This window comes from Dicentrarchus labrax, unplaced genomic scaffold (assembly GCF_905237075.1).
Source record: "Dicentrarchus labrax unplaced genomic scaffold, dlabrax2021, whole genome shotgun sequence".
NCBI classification, from domain to species: Eukaryota; Metazoa; Chordata; class Actinopteri; family Moronidae; genus Dicentrarchus; species Dicentrarchus labrax.
The window spans coordinates 20,914,734-20,936,105 of NW_026136714.1; the positions used below are offsets into that span (position 1 = coordinate 20,914,734).

At 38.8% G+C, this 21,372-nt stretch overlaps 1 protein-coding gene across 2 annotated transcripts in view; it reads right to left on the minus strand.

The window, feature by feature from the left end:
- The window catches only part of bmp2k (BMP2 inducible kinase), a 47,004-nt gene extending 34,449 nt beyond the window's left edge, over positions 1-12,555 (minus strand). For both annotated transcript variants that reach the window (XM_051422883.1, XM_051422881.1), the window contains exon 1: positions 11,546-12,555. In XM_051422883.1, the coding sequence (XP_051278843.1) occupies positions 11,546-11,696 (151 nt within the window). In that variant the 5' untranslated portion in view covers positions 11,697-12,555. The remainder of the gene's footprint in view (positions 1-11,545) is intronic.
- Between the last annotated feature and the right edge of the window lie 8,817 nt (positions 12,556-21,372).

Consider the following 21,372-nt stretch of genomic DNA (forward strand, 5'->3'; position numbering starts at 1 on the left):
AAGGGTACCCAGTTCTTAGAGCATCCTCTAACAAAAGGGTTTAAGTACAATCACTTATTCTCTTCATCACACTCACAGGTACATCTGCTCTGTATTCAGCACCCCACTGCTCTTCCTCACAATGGAGAGGTCACTTTCAGCCGGCAAGTTCCTTGTACATCTACTTAGTATCACGCATGACAGCAATGCATGGGCAGCTTTTGACACTATATTTCTTTCCTATGAAGTACTATCCAAAATATGTAGAGCAGTTTGTCCCAGGCGTGGCACCTAAACAGTCCCTGTGGGGTTTTTGAGCTCTAAACATTAGAGTGGTTTTTCACACAAGGACGCAGATGCAAACGCGTGGGTGACGTGATACACTCCTGCCAATGGTTTCACACAATTCCACTAATCAACAGGTGACGATAACATGCCTAGAAATGCAGCAATGCACCAACAAAGGCAGGGAGGAAAAAGACTGGAAGATAGTAAACATTGATGTAAACCATGCTGCATATAAAGTATTTTTATAAAATCAGCTTTGAAAATGTAAGGAAATATATTCAACATATTGCTAGAATGCACACAATGTAAGCAAAATTCATGGTATCTGCTTTCTAGATTACACACTATGTTTTATGCAAGATGTTATATTACAACAACTTTGCCTAAAGAAAATACAGTCTAACAGTGTCAAAATTTTGATCACAAATTGTCTGATCAAAGAATAAGTACACAAGATTACAAATCTGTAATAAGTCCAAATAAGTGAGGCTTGATACCAAGCCTTTGGTTGAGTATACGCTGAACCAAAGCATGTTTCATGGAAATCCAGCCATTTGGTTTTGGGGAATTTGGTGCTAGATGAAAGGTAAGTGTGATGGTTGGTTACAAAAAATATTTAGAATGATCAAAAACTTGCTAGTAATTATCAAAACTATGTCACACTCAGTTAGCACATACAAAGGTTAGACAAACTGACTAAACTGTCTTTAGGTCTCACTGCTGTCAGGGCAATATAAAATCAGTATCAGCCCAACATATCAATCTAACTTTACTGGTGACCAAGGATCTCAGTCTCAGATAATAACCATGGGTCAAAACTACAATCAATCCGGTCTGAGGAAGAAAGCACATTGAGAAGAGCCACAAGAAAATCAAACTGTAAAGCTCAGTGGCAATGAAGGAAATGCTGATCATTAAAGCAGAGAAAAGCCACAAGAACAACTTTGTGTAATAGCCTGTCAGCTTTGTTCTAACCACCACAAATCAAATTCACCTATCTCCCCAACACACACCTCAATTCTGGAGTGCACAGTAACTCCCAACTGACAAGTGAGAACAGCAAACAACACTGCTGTGGTACGAGTCACAAAACTTTCAACATGGACTACAAATCCCTTCTCCTTATCAGTTTTTATTCTTTCACTTTGACCCATGTGTCAAGCACCAATCAGCACCAATCTCCTTTCTACCCTGACTCAGGTGAACGATGCAAAGCACTTTAAAAGACAGATGTAAGAGTGAGAAGAAGTCTTTCAAAGAAGCAAGTCCATAAAAGGTAATATGAGGAGGTGCGGCGGTGAGTGTGCGTGTTTTTTCCTCTCAGGCTTAGTGAGCTGGAAGGTTCTGGCAGTCAGCTCTCATACATCTTACCTCAACAGTGTTTACAACTTAAACGACAGATGTAAGTGGCTGTGCTTTGGAGGCATTATGATAAAACTGGGAAAGAGGTGTTGCTGGATGAAAAGGATACATGAGGATAAAAAAATTACAACAAAAGGGTCAGTCCATGTCTAACACCATCCTGATATAAAGAAACTGTCAAAAAGGTTAGAAGGACAAGAGCAACTTTGGAAATGTGGGGGAAATGCTGGGAAAAAACCCAAAAGACCTTAGGCAATCCTGTCTACCTTTATTATTCTCTGGGAGAAAAAAATGCTTCAGTCTCATTACAGTAACATAACAAATGGTTGGGAGATAATTTAGAATCAAAGAGACTGCAATCAAGCAAAACAAATGCCAGGATGGGCATTTCAGTCTAGGGTCAGACTATGAAATGCTTCAAACATTTCGCCATATGTGGTCAGTTCAGACTAAACAACAGTCTTTAGTGGCTGTCTAGGTAAGTAGTGGAGTATGCCATGGGCCCACAGTTTACATGCACCTTAAGTTACACAAAGAAGCTTTGTAAATATCACCAAAAATGAGTCTGCTTGGCCCACTTTGTATTCCATGTTCTAATTTCTGAAGTCGACATAGAGCAGGCTGCACAACCTATATTCTACACAAATTAGCACTTTCTCATCTTGAAATACGGTTTCCAGTTTGTACCATAACCATTGCTCAACTAAACTTTTAATTAACTTTTTACCGGCTTGTTAAGCGGTTCTAGCTATATGAAAAAATCTAAACCAAAGCACAATTTCAATATAAAATGATTAATTGCTCAACCATTCCACTTAAAAATAAAAAGTAAACATGACAATATGTGAACACTGCTAAAAAGGTATCTCCAATGGTGCTGTGTTCATAGGAAAGTCAACAGGTAGACTCTTTTTAGCACTAGAAATGACTCACCATAGGCACCTACAATGTAGGCAGAGCATCACCTCATAACTTCAGTGCAATTTCATAACAGCGCAGCAGCGTTTTTTACTGTATGATACAGTGTAGATTTAACTATGACGAGCCACACCCACTCTGTCAGATGCATACCAGGCGTGGCTGATTAGCTGACAAGGATGAACCAAGTCTTGCACAACACCAACTGACGTAGACTATGTCCATGTCTTGCAGGATACTTCATTAATGTCTATATAAACTGAAATCTAGCTGTAAACAACTTTTTATTGCTCTGATTGACATTACACCCAGTAATAGATGTATTTTACCAAACTGATCAAACGGTTGAATCCTATAGAAGCAACATTGTACGTGACATAATTCATATTCCAGTGTATGCCACCCAGCAAGCACACATTCAGCTTCCACAAAGACTTTAAATCATAGTGATCTAAACTGAAGACTCAGAGCCAGGCTGCCCTAAAACAGGTTTTTCTTTTCCTAAATTATTTAATTTGATAATGATGGATGGATGTCTGTCAATAATTTTCCATAATAAACAAATGTTTAACAACAAGATTACTTCAGATTCCATATATCCCTTGGCAGACTGGAGTGACATGTTACCACCAACATGTTTACAGTGTCCACAGTCATTAGGAGGCAATCACTTCTGACTCGCCATCCAATCAAGCGTACTCATGGAGTCAAGAGAACTCACATAGGCCTATGATCAGTTTCCAACTTGTACAGATTCTCCGGAAAGCTGACCTAGACTAAGAGCATGATAGCTTATTGACACTTGGCCAGAGTAGTATATTTAGTATTTTTCACAAATAATAAAAGCTTTAGGTCATCAGAATATTCATTTCCATGTTGACATCAAAATGAAAAAGTTTCAAGCCGCTAGATAAGAACTGACTGAAAGCTAAGAGCTGAGTAAACTGGCAAAATACAAAATAAACACACACACACAAAAAAACCTTGGACCGGTAGGAACTGTCCTCTGTTACACAGACTTGGAAGACTCCAGTTATCATTTGTTTTTCATATCATAGTAAATGTTTGATAATGGCAGGATTTGTTTATTTACAAATCAATACATACAATTATTTCTTTATTGTCAGATACACAATCTGACGAAGCAAACTTAAAATGAGGAGTTAGGAAAACTTTCAGCTTCTCACAAACATTAATCTGCAAGCAAATTCATAAAAGTTGTACACATTCAAGGTCTAAAGAATTTCTTTGATCAAAAAAAACACAAGAGGCAATATGGTATCCTGGCCACACTGCTGTATTTGATTTTAATGTCATTAATCTGCATTAATGTTCAAAGACACTAAATTGAATCCTAATGATACACGTGTCTCAAACATGTAGTGCTGATAAATTAAAAATCTGTCAATATGCTGATAACTGAAAGTGCACTGAAGTAAAATGTTGTAGAAGACTTCACAATCAAATCAATGTCTTTCTGTTTGGCATCTCCATATGACCCGACTTCACTCCCACATTAGGCTTGGTACCCTACCCAGATCAAGTGATGATGAATTGGTAGAAAATAATGCATTTGTAGTTTCACAAAGAGGGGAAGGACAGCAATGCAGAGAGGGAGATATAGAAGGCCTCAATGAGCAAGCACAAAGGCAGCGATACCCATCACGGGACCAAGTGCTGCATCGTACCAGCATTCTTTCTAGGGTGCTAGAATAAGACAACAAAGGGGCACAATGTGCCTATTCATCACCAGTACAGTATGCTAATAATGTAGATGGGATGCATTCTCACCACCCTCCCCTGGCAGAGAGGGAGGATCAAATAGGTCATTCAAAAAAACATTATCAAAAGGAACAGTTTGACCTGCACTGCAATGATTGATGAAGCCCCTCTTAAACCATAAGAAAGACAAGGAAAGCAATTAGACCTGCACTTGTTTCAATCAAATAACAACATTTTTTGTGTATGTAACTATTTGCAAATCAAAAGCATTTGTGTTTGCAATAGACGTTAATTCAACTCGTGGCTGACTGATAATCAGTCGTTCACTGGTTCACTTATCTACTTTCACTGAAAGTGTATCATAATATTGTAATAAAGCTCAGTTGTCCAAGCAAAGTATCATTAAACTAAAGGCTAAGAGTCAAGAACCACTATATGCATGCTAGTGACTCTGTAAGGATGTAAATGCTGCATACTGAAAACAGCAATGAATTTTGATGCTAAGCAGGTATAATGTTTACACAGTTCATGATTATGCATTTAAAACACAAATTACAACTGAGGTTTGCAGGTATATAGTAATAAACTAAAAAAGTTGTTAGAATTCATCCTGAAGAGGGCTTGAATATGTGTATCAAATTTCATGGCACTCCATCCAATGGCTGTTATCTGTCAGGCATAAGCCTGGAAAGGCCAAACATTTGGTTGTGTTATTGTCAATACATTTGTTGTATGCGCAGTTGACAAATGACAGGAAAAAACAGAATAAAAGAGTGGGGGAAAAAAGAACTGCAGATGCGTCCTTATAGGACGTATTCAAGCACATAACAGCACTACAAAAAACGCAGCCCCATTATTCATTTGAAATGGACAAGAGAAAAAAAGCACAGATCACCCACCAGAAACGCTGAATGTAGCTTAGCTTTGATACAACACGATGGGATGTTATCTAGTAAGGCACTGTGTTGGCCAATCAAAAATGTACGGAAGAAATGACTACCACTGAAATGACTTTGCTTCATCTCAGAAAAATATTGTTATTAATATCACAATACTGATTTCAACCATATCACTCATCCCTAAGCCAGCTGCTTTTCATTTTAGCTAAACTCTATCTCTCTACATATTAACAGTTTATTTACTTAACATTTGGCTTCAGCTTTATCATATTCTTGGTAACAAAGCAAACACTTCTTAATAAATGCACAACAAAGAGCTTATCAAATGTATTTTATAAACTGTTTTGGCATATCACATGAGGAAAATCGCATATAACTGCATTTGCATTGGTAAATTTGCTCTGCAAATTTCTAGCAGTGCAGAGGCCAAAAACCTGTTTGGTGAACACATGGTGTCTATCCAGATCACAAGTGGCAAAGGACAAAGTGAAAAAGCCACATGTTCACTGTGAAAACAGCAGCTGTTTGCATGGAAACAGTGTTTGCGTATCTTCTGTTTACAGGATCTGTAGCTAGTCGTGGTAAGGGAGTCCCTGAAACCAAGGCTGAAAGACTTAGACTGCTCGCATCTCTTCAACCCGTGACTTACATTGTGCCAAAAACCCCTGTAAAGATTCTGCTGACAGCAACCAAACAGGGCAAATTTGGTAAAGTCAGCATGTTCAGAGAGAAAGTTTTTTTGTTGTGTGACAGGCATGTGCCACTTAAAATGCACAGAGAATACTCAGAAGAGCAGTCAACTGAGAGCCAAGCTTATATTCCAGTTTTCTATATGAAGGAGGTTAAAATGATGCTCGAAAAACAGAAGGAAACCACTATCAAGCACAAAGTCTGCAAATCCCTGATGTCTGGAAGATGGAGGTGACCCTGATTAGATGAGGCAGTGATGAATTATAACCTTGCTGTTAACGTGCTTGTAAAACTGCAAACATAGGAAGTAGAAACCACTGAGCCAATGTCTTCCTGTTAATTAGATAGCAGCAGTGGCATTTAACAAGAATTTACCAACACATGTAAACATGAATCGTTTACCTTGCACCTACAGTACAGCAGCCATGTAACAATCATGGTCTAGTGAAGAACTCAGTGACATACGGGCCATTATGCAAGTTAAGCTGCCAACAAGACGTGTTCCAGAGGCAGTTATCTGTTTAGGGACTGTTCACCAAATACCTTGAAATATTCTGACTGCAGGTACAGATATGTTGTTTCGCCTTCTTCATCAGTGACTTTAAGCATCCTAAATAAAACCAATGAATAACCTTCAAGAAGGTTATAATGCTCAGATTGAGTTGAAGCTGTTTTTAAGAGGAGTTGATTCAACTGTACGGTAATGTTGGAGGCTGCAGTTTGTGGTGTTGTTGAACTGTATACTGACAGTTTCTTATCTTAGTCACCTTGTTTAGATCAGTGAGGGTGGTCTAGAAAACAGAAACACCTCTCTGTACAAGGCAATGCAGCACCACAAACTATCTCCCCTAAAATGACATGAAGTTGAATGATCACCTCTCTGCAGCAGTTCCAACAAAAAACGTATTATAACCTTAATGAAGGTAGGATTTATTGACAGTTGTATTAGACTGCATTAGTAAGAGCTAGGTAGATCCAATAAACTGGCAACTGAGTGTAGGTGAGTAGGGGTGTCCCCTACATATTATCCAATTTAACACCATATACTTCTCCAGACTTTTGTTTTGACAGAAAATATTTAATAAAGACGTATCTGCAACACTGAAAACAATATTATAATCTTTTGGGGTCTGTACCAAACAAATGTGTTTTTAAACCTGGAGAACAAGATTTGTAGGCCCTGCAGCACTACAGTACTTTATTATAATGCTCAATGCATCAAACATTTGGATCAAAAAATTGCAGCTTTTGCAATCTGAATATTGCACTTGGCCATATTGTGATTTCAATAATATTTCCATTAATTGTGCAGCCCTAATTTAAAATCAGTCTTCAAAACAACAGTTCATGTCTGTCTAGTATGACACACCCATACTTTGCCAGGCATTTTCTGTAATTACCAAACTTTCACAACCCCCCAAAATTAACTGGTACACATTTCTGAGCCCTCCTGGTCCTGACAAGGAACCCCAAACTATAAGAGTTAGCGGAGAAAATGGTGGACATGCTCACAGATGCATCCTGTTCCTACATGTCATTTCTGTGTTCCTCTTGGAGACTGCATCATAGATAGAACTCAAGAGAAACCACAGAGGCTAAAGGGGAGTGAAGGGAAATGACTATGTTCCTATTCAATGTAGGAACAGTCCAGCTCTGTAGATATACCCCTGGAAAAAAATAGCTTACCGCATGGCATCAAGAGAATTCTAATTTTGAATATATTTGAAGGAAATATTGTTCTTTGCGCTGTATTGAGCAAACATACCTGATCATTCAAATGTGTTTTCATCAGTTTCTCTTCTCCAGCAAACCATAGTTTTTATGTTTTGCTTTAGGGGAGTCTCATGCGTTTCATTAAACTGGCACTGCTGCTGGATCACAGTTGAATAAGGGAGTGGAGATGAGCTTCTCAAAAACATCACATGATCTACTCAGTACCTAAACATCAGTCACCTAAGTGCCACAGTGTCCAGCTGCAGGTTTGTCAGCCTGATCTAACCCAGTGCACACTGATGAACCACCTTTGAAATGCTGTTTGACAAGACGGACAGGAATGACACAGGAAACTAAATGCAGATCGATATAACACGTCATCGCATACTGCATACATTCTGCAGTTAAAAAGGCAATATTTTTGGGGTTCTCCCTTTGCTATATAGATCTTTTTGTGCACGTAAACTGTGTGAAAAGTCACAAAACCATCCCCCCAAAGTCCACCCCAAAGGGAGTTAGAGAAAACACTGCTCCCACACTTTGTCACACATCTCGTTTGTCTTGAGCCCTTTCTTCCGTTTCTCTATGACATCACCTATAGGGTAGGTGACAGTCCAGTCCCACCTACAGAAACCTTGTGAATCTACGTCGCTGTCCGCTATTATAATTTCCTTGTTAACGCATCTCCAGTAGCACAAACATGCGCAAAGCATGCCAATTTCTCTCTTGTTGGCTGCAAGAACCAACACAAAAGTTTTCATCTACTCCCGCCATCTGAATTAGTGAACAATGGCCAGTACAAAGCTAAGAGATAACGGGAACTGCTCTTTTGTTGGCTGCCCAATCCAGCACAAAGTTTTGTCCTCCATCATTTGAGGACCCAGTGTAGTCACTTTATTTTCAGTGGAAATGTTACAGAAATATCCTCATGACAACGGAAAAACTGGAGTGTAATGGTTCATTATACTGCATGCGCTTTACTGCACACTGCTTTATCAACGAGAGCCCGGTAACGGTTCAAGTTCAAGGATGGATCAATACTGACTGTCCGTGACCTGACTACAAACTTGGAAGCTGTAAGTTTTGCCCTGTTTATATTGTTTTGCTGTTTATTTTGCAGGTTAGTCTGTTCAACTTTTTGCATATTGCTAGCAGGCTGGGGCGATGTTGACCTAATGTAATACTGAGGTACAGTAAAAAGAAACTGTGTGAATGTTAAGTCTCATTTGAAGCCAACTAAATAACGAGCTGCAGTAAGGACTGAGCCTTGGTACATGACACCTGCATTCTACTAGGTGAGCTACCAAGGCACCCCAGGGTTACTAATGAAGATACTGAAGTTCCAATGTCATTGTTCACATCTGGCCCAAAAAAAAAATAATCTAAATGAATAACACGTCAAAGTTTAAAAACATTCTTGCAAAAGTGCCTAGTGTAGTTACTTGGTGGTCTCTGGGCCATAATGGCAGGTAAATCCCCCAAATTAACCTTGTCACTTTTACCATGTTCGCAGCATAGTAAGTCTTTAAATAGAACGGGACCTCCAAATGATGGCTGGTTACCTGCCAAGCGGTTCCAACCACAAACCCCCAAACCTCAGCAAAGAATTAACAGCAGTTGGTTGGTGGTTAGAGGTCCCGTGTTACTGAATAGGCAGCACATGGGCCCAGCACTGACACAGTAAAGAGCTCTACTGCCTGTGTACTCATGACACTGTAAAGTGCTATGTTCATATGACAGCATCCTCAAGCTGCCCATGCAAGTCTGTACTTACATCTTGAATGCAAGTGAAACTTTGGTAGGGATGGAATCAGTTTGTTTATTTGGCATTACTGTAATTTAGTAGCCTTCTGTATTCTTGCATTTTCTGGAATATTTTACTTCTACTTAAGAAAGCTGATGTGTGGTATTGCATTATATTATAAATCATATCCTGCAGAGTTAAAAAAAATGCTGTCAGTCAATACAATAAAAATAGTTAACTTAACTGAAATCACTTTAGAGATGTGGTTCAACTTCACTTATGTTTTAATATCTAAATATTACTGTTTTATTTTTTGTTTCTGATAAGGTTCACTCTGTATAAGTCTTCAAATGGCTATTTACTTAAGCAGATTTTACACCTAGCAATTTACTCCACCTTAATGCATGTTGAACATATTTCACCTTTGGAGTCTCACTTCAACATTTTTGTCTATTTCTAATATGCAGCACACACTGTAAGTAAAATGAAACAGACAATGATATGATTAACTGTGCAGCAGACACCCAGCTCTTACCTTGGGACAGCATGATGAGCAAAGGTCACTATGCTTCTGGTAAAAACCAACCACAGCCACTTCACATGATTATATGATGACACAGACTCATGACTGCTTGCTTTTTTCCCTTTTTTTTGGTGGCGACTGGCAACTGAGATTAGGTTTACAGTTTGACTCAAAAGCATGGTTACAGTGTTGTGTTACTTGAAGAGACATGCTTTTCCTGTCTGAAATGTTTACTTAGTGTTTTTTCATAGTTACAAAGAATGATTATGGTTTCAATAATATTAGTACAAATGCAAAATGTATGTAATAATGTCTCTTAACATTATGTTACATTTGAGATTTCCGATATGAAAGTCAGGTGGGTGTCGCTCCTCAATTTTTTGCCTGTGAGCATAGTTTGCCTTTTTACCTACCAGGACGCTTCCAAGTTTCTATTATATAGGCTGACCTTGACTTTGTAAATCCTCAGACAGTTGAGACAGAATTTGAGTAATCAGTTGACTTATGTGGAAAATCTGTCACTGTATGTCCAGTGCTATCATCCCTCTACATAAGAACCTAGTTTTACAGAGGGATCTTTTAAAATCTAGTGCTCAAACCAAACTAAAGCATGTTTGTGAATATTACTCTAATGGGTGAAGTGTGACTGCACTTTTCCAGTAATAGCTAATTAGCATCACCTTATTCTGTTGTTAAGAGCATACAAATATGACTAACTACTTCCTAGCACAACTAGGCTGGGTAGTTCTGTAAATCAGACTAATACACTGTGATAAGCATCGAGCCATTTGTTAAAGCTCTTTATGAAATGTGTTTGTTTCCACACTTCCTCATTTTCTGTTTGTCTGACTGTGCGTGGAGGAGATTCTCATTTCAACATTTTTGAACACAGGGCTCTGTGAAGAAAGCCATAAAGGAAATTTTGAACATTTCTAAGAAGCCTGTCGACATCCTCAAGAGCTGTAATGGGGAGCCACAGCCATTGCATAAATCATCCTTTATGTCTTTATCCATGTAAGCACTGTTGTTACTTGTTTCAATGTTATGCAATCTAAACAAATTGGTACATCCCCAACTCAAAGCATTATTGTCTCTCAGCCAGCCTATGGAGAAACTAGTCTTTGTACATTTTAACAGCTGCAAAACTTTTCATATTCCCTAAAAAGAAAATCCACAAGGGACAAAAGCAAACTGCAGAAGAACTTGTGTGAACATGTCGGACAAAAGCTTTTTTTTTATGGCTGGATCTTTACATGTTGTATGTTGACACAGGAGGCTTGGACGTTGTTATCCTGGGGGCAAACCCCCACAGTGGAGCAGCTGAAGCAGGATGTAAACTATAGCTGTATGGGGAAAAGTTACCAGTTTTAATTCCAGCTATGTACCAAATCCCCGGTGCCCCAGTTTAAATACCAAAGCGTTCACAGCCCGGAAGAGGAGAGCGACCTATTTCAATCACTGCGTGTATAATTTCTTAGGAAATAAGCAGATGTTCAGGGAAAAAACGGAGCTTTTACTGTAGAGTGCAAACCAATTACCAACCCATAAAAGCGACAGAGCTGGAGGAGTTGCTTCACTGCTGTGTCTGAGTGACTTCTACTCTCCAAACAGGGGATGACGGGTGTGTCCCAGATAATGTCATGGTGCTACACTGTGAGTAAAGTGTTACTGAAAACACAAACTGTAATGCTATGCTACTGTACATACCCTCTGCAACAAGCTCTTCCACGGTGACTTGATACCGGCCGACTGCAAACACTTTCCCGAAGTAGCTGCTGACTCCGGAGCTGGAGCCGGACCCGGACGCCCCTCCGAGCCCGCCGCTCTCGGACTTTGGCATTCTGGAAAACTTCTTCATCCTTTACTTTCTCTGTCAGTCCGGCCACCAAATGCAATCCCTGTTCGGTGGTAAATTAACCACACAGTCCAATTTAACTCGGTTGTGTCCGACGTCCCCTATCTACTTATCTGAAGTCTTTTCTTCTCCTGCATGCTCCGCGCCTGGTTCTTCTGGAGGGACTACTAGCTGTCGGGTGATACGACATCAAAGTACAGTTAGTTCATATACAGGCGTCACGGTGGGATGATACGACTCCGTCTGTCTCCCACAGCTCGTACCAGTGATGGCATCCACTCACAAATGGTCAAAAACTGTGATCGGTTCGTTAGCTAATGTGACAACACTAGCTGGCTGCAGCGGCTGCTAGCATGCATGGACTGGGAGCAGAGGTGTGCAGTCACAGGACGCTCCGCCAACAATGACAAGAGGGCAGGGGAGAAGCACAACAAGGTAGCTGGCACCGGCGTTGACAACACCAGCTCCGGTGGCAACGAGTCCCTCCCGGGAATATATCCAACTCAGCAAGCCTCCAAAAGTAGCCTCGGCGTCGTTAGCATCACACGGCGCGACTAGTTCACTTCACTCTCGCAAGAGGCTAATGTTAGTAGTTAGCCCGCTAGCTGCGGTAGTTAGCGGCTAACGATCTTCGCTAGCTGCCACAGCGGCTCCTCTACAAGACGAGCCACCCCGAGAGCAGGTGGGCTGACAAAGTAGGAGCCCACAACCTCACACACACGTAAGCGTCCACTTCTTATCAGAGACCCGGTGGAGTCGTTTTCATTAGCTTCGTCTGTGTCATCTCCACTCACCTCTGGGTCATATTCGTGGAGCTTCGCTAACGTTAAACTTCTCGTGACTCCCCAACGGTAGGCTACCACATAAGTGGGTGGTTTGTTATTTACCCAATGAGAGTGACAACCTAACCTGACGTGGCCCCGCCCACTCCTATTGTTATGATTGGTGTAAGTGGAGAAGGTATAGAAGCTTGTTGGTGCCAGGAAGAGAGAAAAATGAATTAATTTAGTTATGCACGGTCTTGCATGATATAAATGGAAAAAACACTCTAGTAAGTCAAAATGATGAGATAAAAATTTAAAAATATACACTTATTTTGTCAAAATGATGAGATAATAAGTCAACATTCTTTCTTAATACAAAGTACATCATGTTTGTACTTGAATCATTGTGATAGAAACTTGGGTTAGTTGACTTTGGGAGTTTCTAAAATTGGATGACGCAGTATCAATTAAGGCAATAGTGTTCTAACCTGACTGCACCAGATGTTCACGGGTCAACTGAGATATGTACATTATATAGATCCAAACGTACACAGAGGCAGTGTTAACTGTCCAGTAAAAACATGAACCTTTAATTTACCCTCAGACAAACCAATTTGGCAGAAAAACTATGAGATTTCAACTCTGAGACCAAAATGTATCTTCCAAAAGAAATTATATCATAGAGCTACCAGTAAGTTACCAAAGGGCTTGCTGAGATAAGACTGCCTTAGACTTTTGAGGCACTCACCTGGTAAAGCTGGTGCCCCATGTACCAAGGCTGAGTCTTTGCTGCAGCGGCCATGGATTCAAATCAGACTTGGGGCCCTTTGCTGCGTGTCATCCCCTCTCTCTATCCCCCCTTTCCTGTTTATCTTCAGCTGTCCTGTCTGATAATGAGAGGGAAAAAGCCCCTAAAAAGATTTTTTTCTAAAGGCTGTCTTAGACTTCACTTCACATTAGGTGATATGCATTGTTTTGCACAGTTTATACGCTACCTCAGAAACTAACACCTCCACCGTGGAGCCAATAGCAATGTTACTTTTTCTTTCTGCCATGCTTGTTGTTGCTTTTTTTTTTTATCATATCAAAAATAATACAGATATTTTTGTGAACAATATCCCTAATGTGTTGGTAAACAAAAATTATAACAGCCTTGAGCCTGGTTCATATTTTCCGCCTTCACCTCAGGTTGATATAAAATATATCCTGGGATACTACGTTACCCTAAGCCAGCTCCCAGGGTATTCTGGATAAAACAGGCAGAGCAAAAACTGATGATGTTTCACAGGTGCCAAGAACAAATATACAGACAAGAACACAGGCACAGAAAGACATACATTTGAATTACCAAGTCAAAATACTTTGATAGTAAATAATTTTTCTGTTTATTATTGAGTCAAAATTAAGAGATAGTCAAAATCAGTCATCAAAATCAGGACTTATGGTGAATATTTTTTTTTTCTCTTTATTGTATTATTTTCTTTTCTTGGTGGCAATGGGCTTCCATAAGAAGAGCCCAGACAATGATCATCTCTAACTGGGCGGAGAGAGTGGCAGACAGACTGAGCAGTCTGGTTGAGGAAGGAGAGCATATAACAGGCTGGAAAGAATGCAGTGCATGGAGAAATAAACAAACCTCAGGCTACACTAAACTAATGTGTTATCCTCGATCACATTTATCATCTTGTCCATTATTAAAAATCCTGATCAAAACTCTATCTTCATCTGCGTCTTTGTTCTGCCCATTAAGCATTGCTGCTCTTTTTTAGGGCATGGATTTGGCTGGTAGTTCCTCCGTGTACGTAAATTGATCTCATGTCATTCCCTTCAGTTTTAATGATCATCCGCGGTGGAAAAACAATGTAATTTTTCACCAGACACTGCCAATGAGGAAGTGGCGTGACAGCTGCCTCTGTGAACTACAGGCTTTGTGAACAAAGGCATGTGTGTAGGCTGGAGAATCCACCTCATTTCTTTCATTCCTTCATGGTCATGTCTAATGTCACCCAAAGTCACCTCTGTCGTCTATACCTCAGTTGCTTAAGGTGGAAAATGTCTATTTCTGCGGGTAACTGGTCACAATTACCATATTCAGGTCAGTGGTTATAGGGGGAGCACATGGCTGAGATGGGGATTACATAAGAGACGAGGAGGAGCAGAGAGGATCACATGACTGTATAAACCCCCATGTCTGGACACATCCTGCTTCTGCAGGGGGGAATCTTTCCTCTCTGACACACTTATTGTTGTCAGCCTGTGTTTGAGGTGTATGCTGCCACCTGTTGGTGTGTGAATACACAAATGAACACAAAAACATACAGAACATATAGATCACCAATCAGCAAGTAGATCAACAATTATTAACAAACTTCCAGAAAACTGATCTGGTTCAAGGGATGACCTCTGACCTCCTGGAAGTTTAGGGCACAGTCTCCCAATGGACGTTTAAAAAAACAAACCAAGTCATACCAACAATTAATCAGTTTTAATTAATTAGAGTGATCTGGTCCTGGATGAGCACACTATTTTCTGCCAACGTTTGAAGAGTTGTTTTTTACATGTATTTGTATTTGTGTTTTTGGCTGAGCTCTTCCCATTGGTTTTAAGTAGGCAGTGAATAGATTATACCCTGAAGATGTTTTTTATATATATATTCGAGAGCTACTTAAAATTTGAAGCCATGTTTTACGGGACTTCAGTGATGCTTTGATGCTGGTGATAATTAAAGAGTGATGAACTGAGCTGAGCTGAACTGAGCTGAGCTGAGCTGAGCTGAGCTGAAGTGACCTGACCGGAAACACCAGATGAAATATGAGGAGAACAAGTTTACTGGACCTTGAGAGGAAGTGTGCCTCGGACACATCACTCACGTACACTCACTCAATATAACAAAAACAAAAGAATACTCATAGACTATCAAGCCCTTTGCTTGGGGTCCCGGGATAAATCTTAAAGGTCACAAGAAAATTACAGGGATAATAAAGGCAGACCTGTTAAACAAAATTCTCCATTCACCTCTTTGGGCCTAACAGTTAATGTTCATGCTAAGACTATAACCGATGCATGACAAAGCTTAATTTTAAAGGGTCACAAGCCTAAAGCACCAGTAACCACGTTCCTCTTTCATCTTTGTGAACTTAGAAGTATTTAAACCCTGTTTACACCTCATTACAAATCTGAAGATCCCATATAAATATATACATATAGAATGTATGTCAAGGTGAACATGTTGATTTGAGACCATTTGATTACACTGTGCAGCCATTAAAACATTGTAGCCTGGTGTCTGACTTTTTAACTCAGCGTATTGCTTCCATGGAAGAGCTGGAGCATGCAGATACATAATAGGTTTCATACTGTGGATTAGTGGACTAACATAATCTTTCCAGCCTTAAAGCTATTTCAGGGGAAAACAGGGGAAACTTTATGTCAAGGGATTAAACCCACAGAATTTCTACAGAACCTAAGGAAGAATTCTACCAGGGAAATGTATATAAAACTATGCACAAGACATCTTGAGCCTTGGTGGAGATTTTGGAACATTATAGGTGACACAATGTGGATAGGCTTATTTCTAAATTCAAAGAAACAAGCAAAAAAGCTAGATAGAAGAAAAGATAGAAACATAAAGGAAACATTTAGGGAGGAAATCAACTGATGAAATCCCTGTCCCCAATACATCCCACTAACAGCCTTGCTTGCAGTCTACATTCCTCCTTACACACAGTGAAGCACTGAAGTGTTGGTGAGGCAGACTGGTGCTGCTCTATACTGTACTTCTGAATGGCAGTCCAGTTTATGAATGGAGACTTTTCACGAGGGAAGAATATAATTGGGGAAATTCATAGACAAGCTTAAATTTCCTGGATTCACGTCAGGAGGGATAAAAGCTCTGCTCTTGAATTCTGGTCTGTTACACTTTACACTTGGCATCACACACCAGTTTGGAGTCTGGAGCGCAGCGAGCACGGATGAACTTGGCCTACATTTCTTCTTAGTTTTCCCTTGTGAGTTTCATTTTCTTCACTGGAGCACTGCTGTGCTTCTACACAGCTCTGAGAGCACACATTGTCACCGAATATACACTCACAAATTAGAGGCTTCATGCAGCCTGATGCAAAGAACTACAGCAAAGCTATACAACAGTCTTTATTAGTATGATAACAAAGACGTCAGTCCATGTAGGGATGTCTGAGAGAATGTGATTAGGGCATGAGAAAAATGCATTAGGTCACTAAAAACTCAGTATAGGAGAAATTACTTTCAGTGCCTTTACAGAAACTGCATCTTTATCTCCCTTGTTTCCTGTCATCCCCCCACTATTACTGTCTAATAAAGGCATAAAATGTCTCAAAAATAATACAGAAATGAAGTGTGGTTTGTGACCGGTAGTTACTGATAGAACATCTGTGTCTGAGGGTAGACTACAAGTTCTCTATTTTTTTCCTGAGGCCTTAACACTGGAGTGTAAAAGCTGCATTAGAGGGTCTAGTTTTACAAAACTGAAGCAATGGTACACCACATTTTAATAAAACCTTGGGTGAAACAAAGTGAGTGCATCCTTGAAGTGAAGGATCACTTTGGTGGGTGTATATCCTATTCCAACACTGTTTGATCTGTTTTTACAGCCAGCTCTTTAATTAACCAGGAAGGAATCCTCCCATTGACCCTATTTAATGGGACAAGGCTGTAGAAATAATGGCTTATTGTGAAATGAAAACATTTTAGCAGTTCTGCCTTTAAATAGGTCTCAAAACATGGCTTGTAATAACAGTGTTTTTGAAATATCTTTTGTGCTGATAACCTATCGTGCATGAACACAAACACAGCCACACACACACACACACACACACACACAGGGGATGTGAGTGGAAGCTGTCAGAGTGTAAAGATGTATGTAGGCCTGCAGCCTCTCTTCCTGTTTTCATTCAGTTCAGATAAAGAGGGAAGGGTGGGGGTTGTTTTTTTTTGGGGGGGGGATTAGTGCAGTGCGAGGGACTCTGGGTGATTACTTTGGCTTTAATGAGGAAAACGTCTTTGCCTTCAGGCTCTCATCCACCTCAATAGTCTGTGAGTGTGTCTGGCCTGAGTTTAATTGTTGGCTCCCTGCAGGACTGAAAGACATGAAGACATGAGGTGCTGCAGAATGACGATGAATAGGGTCTGTGGATTTCATCTGGAGGCTGCAGCTGATGTGTTCTACAGCATAAGAACACACCCAGGTATTTATGAAACATTATATTTCCTTTCAGAGGATTCATGTCCAAGTCCAGGCCTTGGAGAAACTAGTCCAGGCTTTCATTTCCAGTTTATTCAGTGGTGATTTTCAGATAAAAGTACTAAATCTACTGAATCCAACCCAGTGGCAGGCATTAGGACTGACTACAAATAGCCAGTCTTCTCACTGATGGTCTTGTTGGCTTATGTAGGTCATATAGAGACACCAGGATTAAATTGAGACTGTTTCATAATTCTTTAAGAAATATGTGTGTATAATCAGGAAACTGTACATTAGTACTCAGAATGCAGAAAAATGTCCCCTGCGACTGTTATACTATTATATATTATATTATTGTTACATCATTGTTATTACTCATACGCATAAATGCGAAAGCAGGATTTTTGGAGCTCATTGTGATGGAACTCATTTTAAACTACACTTACCCAGAGCCCAAATGCTTGTTTTGTCCAACCATTAGTACAAAACTGAATACTATTAAAAGTTATATAAATTGAATAAAATGAAACATAAAGCAGCTAATCCTCATGAGAAGCTGGAAATACAAAATATTTTCTTATGAAAAATAACTTAAATGATTATTAAAATAGTTGCCAGTTAATTGATCAACTGACTAATTGTTTCAGCTGTACTTGTATAAATTGTTGGGTAGTTTAATTTATAACAGAAATCTTATTTTATAGGCTCTTTGTATGTTTTGTGAGCAAAAATGTTCTGCACTGAGCATTAAATACTTATCACTGGCCTCATATCCTGTGTTTATATCTCTGTTCTTAACATATATATTATTTTAATTTGCATTTTAATGTCTTTTGCTGTTTTTCTTTGTTTTGTAATGCATTATGTAAAGCATTTTGAATTGCCTTTGTGTATTAAATGTGCTACAAACTTTGCCTTGCCTTCCTCGAGGTTAAGAGGCAGTTCACTCTGTACCTTAGTTTGTTGACACTGAAAGCAGAAAAGCTGAGTAAGGGAAATGCAGAGGAGAAAGTTGTGGTGTGATTTGACTTTTCACTTCACCCTGTTCAGTGACTGGCAGCTGTGACGTCAGTTTTTGTTGACGTTGCCGTACTGACTCCCAAAACCCTGACAGCAGATCAGAAAATGTCCTTGAGAATCTTTCATATGGACAGACGACCTATTATATTGGAATGATTTCCACTCCAAGTCCACTCTCTTGACAGTATTACGTGGTCTTTATCAGCAGCTCGAGTTCAGATGTTCAAACCATTATTTGGAGTCCTTGTCCTTCTGTGGTGTTGGATATTGTTGGCCTGCTATGGACTGGCCACCGCCATTAACCCTTGTGTATATCAGTTCTTTCCTTATATTGTCATATTTGTATTTTTAGATTTTAGAATTCATTGTTTATATGTATTTGTGATCGCAAACTATCATAAAAAATACAATGATTGCCCACTGAGGTAATAACATTTGTGATAAAGCGCACAACTAAAGTCACATTTTACTGCATTTTCATTGAAAGAAAGCCTTTTGCACTTTTTCTCCATCTTCAGGAAGAATTGGTTTGAAAATGTGATTTTTCAGATTCCCAAAGTTACCAGTATATATATGAGACATGAAATAATAATTTACAACAACAATAACTTTGTTATTACTGTGTAACATTACATGCAATAAATAAAGAGGAGAAAGACCTCCACTTTTTGAAGTATGAGCTCTGTTTTTTTGGACAACATATGACACTTAATTTAAAAAAGTGCATGAACCCACTTTGGGGGTGAGACATCTGATATTCATCATTTTAAGTGAAAGTTCATGATTTAATCGTTTAAGGATTTGCTCCCTACAGGTGGTCTTATTTGGCCAAACAACAACCTTAGTTATGTTCTTTCCTTTAAAGGGAACCAGATATTTTTTTTACTTACGTCACAGTTTTTAGCAGCGAAAGACCTCATTTTGGAACAAAACTTTGATTTGCCAAGAGGGAAACAAGCTGAGTTTGATTCACAGCCTCAGCCTCCCCTCAGGATGCTGTCATTCTGCTCAATGTTTCCAGTATAAGACCCTTTCTGGGGGAATTAAATTACTTTGTGGATGCATTTTATTTCGAATTGGAAACAGAGCAAACATTTGAAATTAAATTACCCATCTGAGCAGCGCTTCTGCTGTTCTGATGACCAGCCTTTCAAACATATCTTACAACTAAATATGATACTTTCGACCTCACTGTTTTGTTGGAGATTTCAGTCTTTAGAAAGGCCTGTGATGTGTGTGTGTGTGTGTGTGTGTGTGTGGAATCTTTCTCTCTGCACAAGGACATCCTGCATTATTAAATCCAAGGCTGCTGCAAATGAGTCTTATTGATTCCTTTTGATTGACCTGTTCTTTCTTAATGGATGATCCTGTTTCAGTATTGTGCATTGTTTCCCATTTGCAAGTCTAGCATACTGTTTAGATGAGCTGAGTAAAGGAACCATAACAACACTGAGGTCTTTAACATTCAGTATTTCATTCTTATTATAGATTATTTATATCCATCTATTGTCAGGAAACTACAGCTCTGACCTTTGTGTGACTTTTGGCTGTTTTTATGTTCTTTTATATTACCTACGGATTTATTCTTCTAATTAGCCAAAGTCAGACAGTTTGTGATTTATGTAATCCAATAATGTCTGAAAACAATGAAATAAAATGTGAAAAGTCATATGGGATTCCGGCACATCAGATAAAAAAAAGTAGCAAATCCTGTTAATGTAATAACATGAATAAAAACATACATTTGTCTGTTAATTTAAAATAGTTAATAGGAATTTACCATATTTGTAATTGATGATGTAATATAAACATAACAGTTTTGTGAACTTTATGACATTCAGTCATTTTAATTTATAATTAGATGTTACATCCCTGATGACGAAAGGACTGTTACATTATTCAGCAGTTTGGATTAGCCACTCATTTGACATTTTATTATATTTTAAAGAGTTATTACAACAACCTGTAGATTTAACACCATTATCATTATATAGCTTAATATCTACAAAAAGTAATCAAGGGAAAGAAATAATAACCACCTTTCCTCCATCTTCATTAAAGTTATTAGTTTTCATTTTTCTACACTTCTTTTAAGTATAAACAGTAGAAGATAAAGGTACACACACAAAAATGGGTGGAATATTAAATAATGTAAAAGTGTGAGGCTATATCAATATCTATTTGTGTATAGAGACATAGTGGTGGAAGAAGTATTCTGATCCTTTACTAAGTAAAAGTGGAAATACGATAGTCTAATAAAAAGTCTATCAATGTATCAAAAATATGTATTATGCAGAAACACACCTCCCTTTGAGAGTGTTATTATGAATACTACATTCAAAATAAATTGCATCATTGCATATTATTACTTAATGTTATTTCCTAATGCACGTTATAGGTACTCTACAGGTTAGTTTAAAGCATTGCATCATATTTTATACACATTTTGTGTGTAAAATCTTAATCTGAAAATTTGTATAGGTGTCAAATAAATGCAGTAGAGTAAAAAGTACAATATTTCCCTCTAAATGTAGCGGTGTATTAGTACAAAGTAGTATAAAATAGTATAAAGTAGTATAGTTTAAAATACTCTTAAGTACAAGTGCTGGTATTTGTTTACTGCTACAATCATTAAGAGGAGTATAACACTTCTGTATACCTGCAGACATTTAAAAAG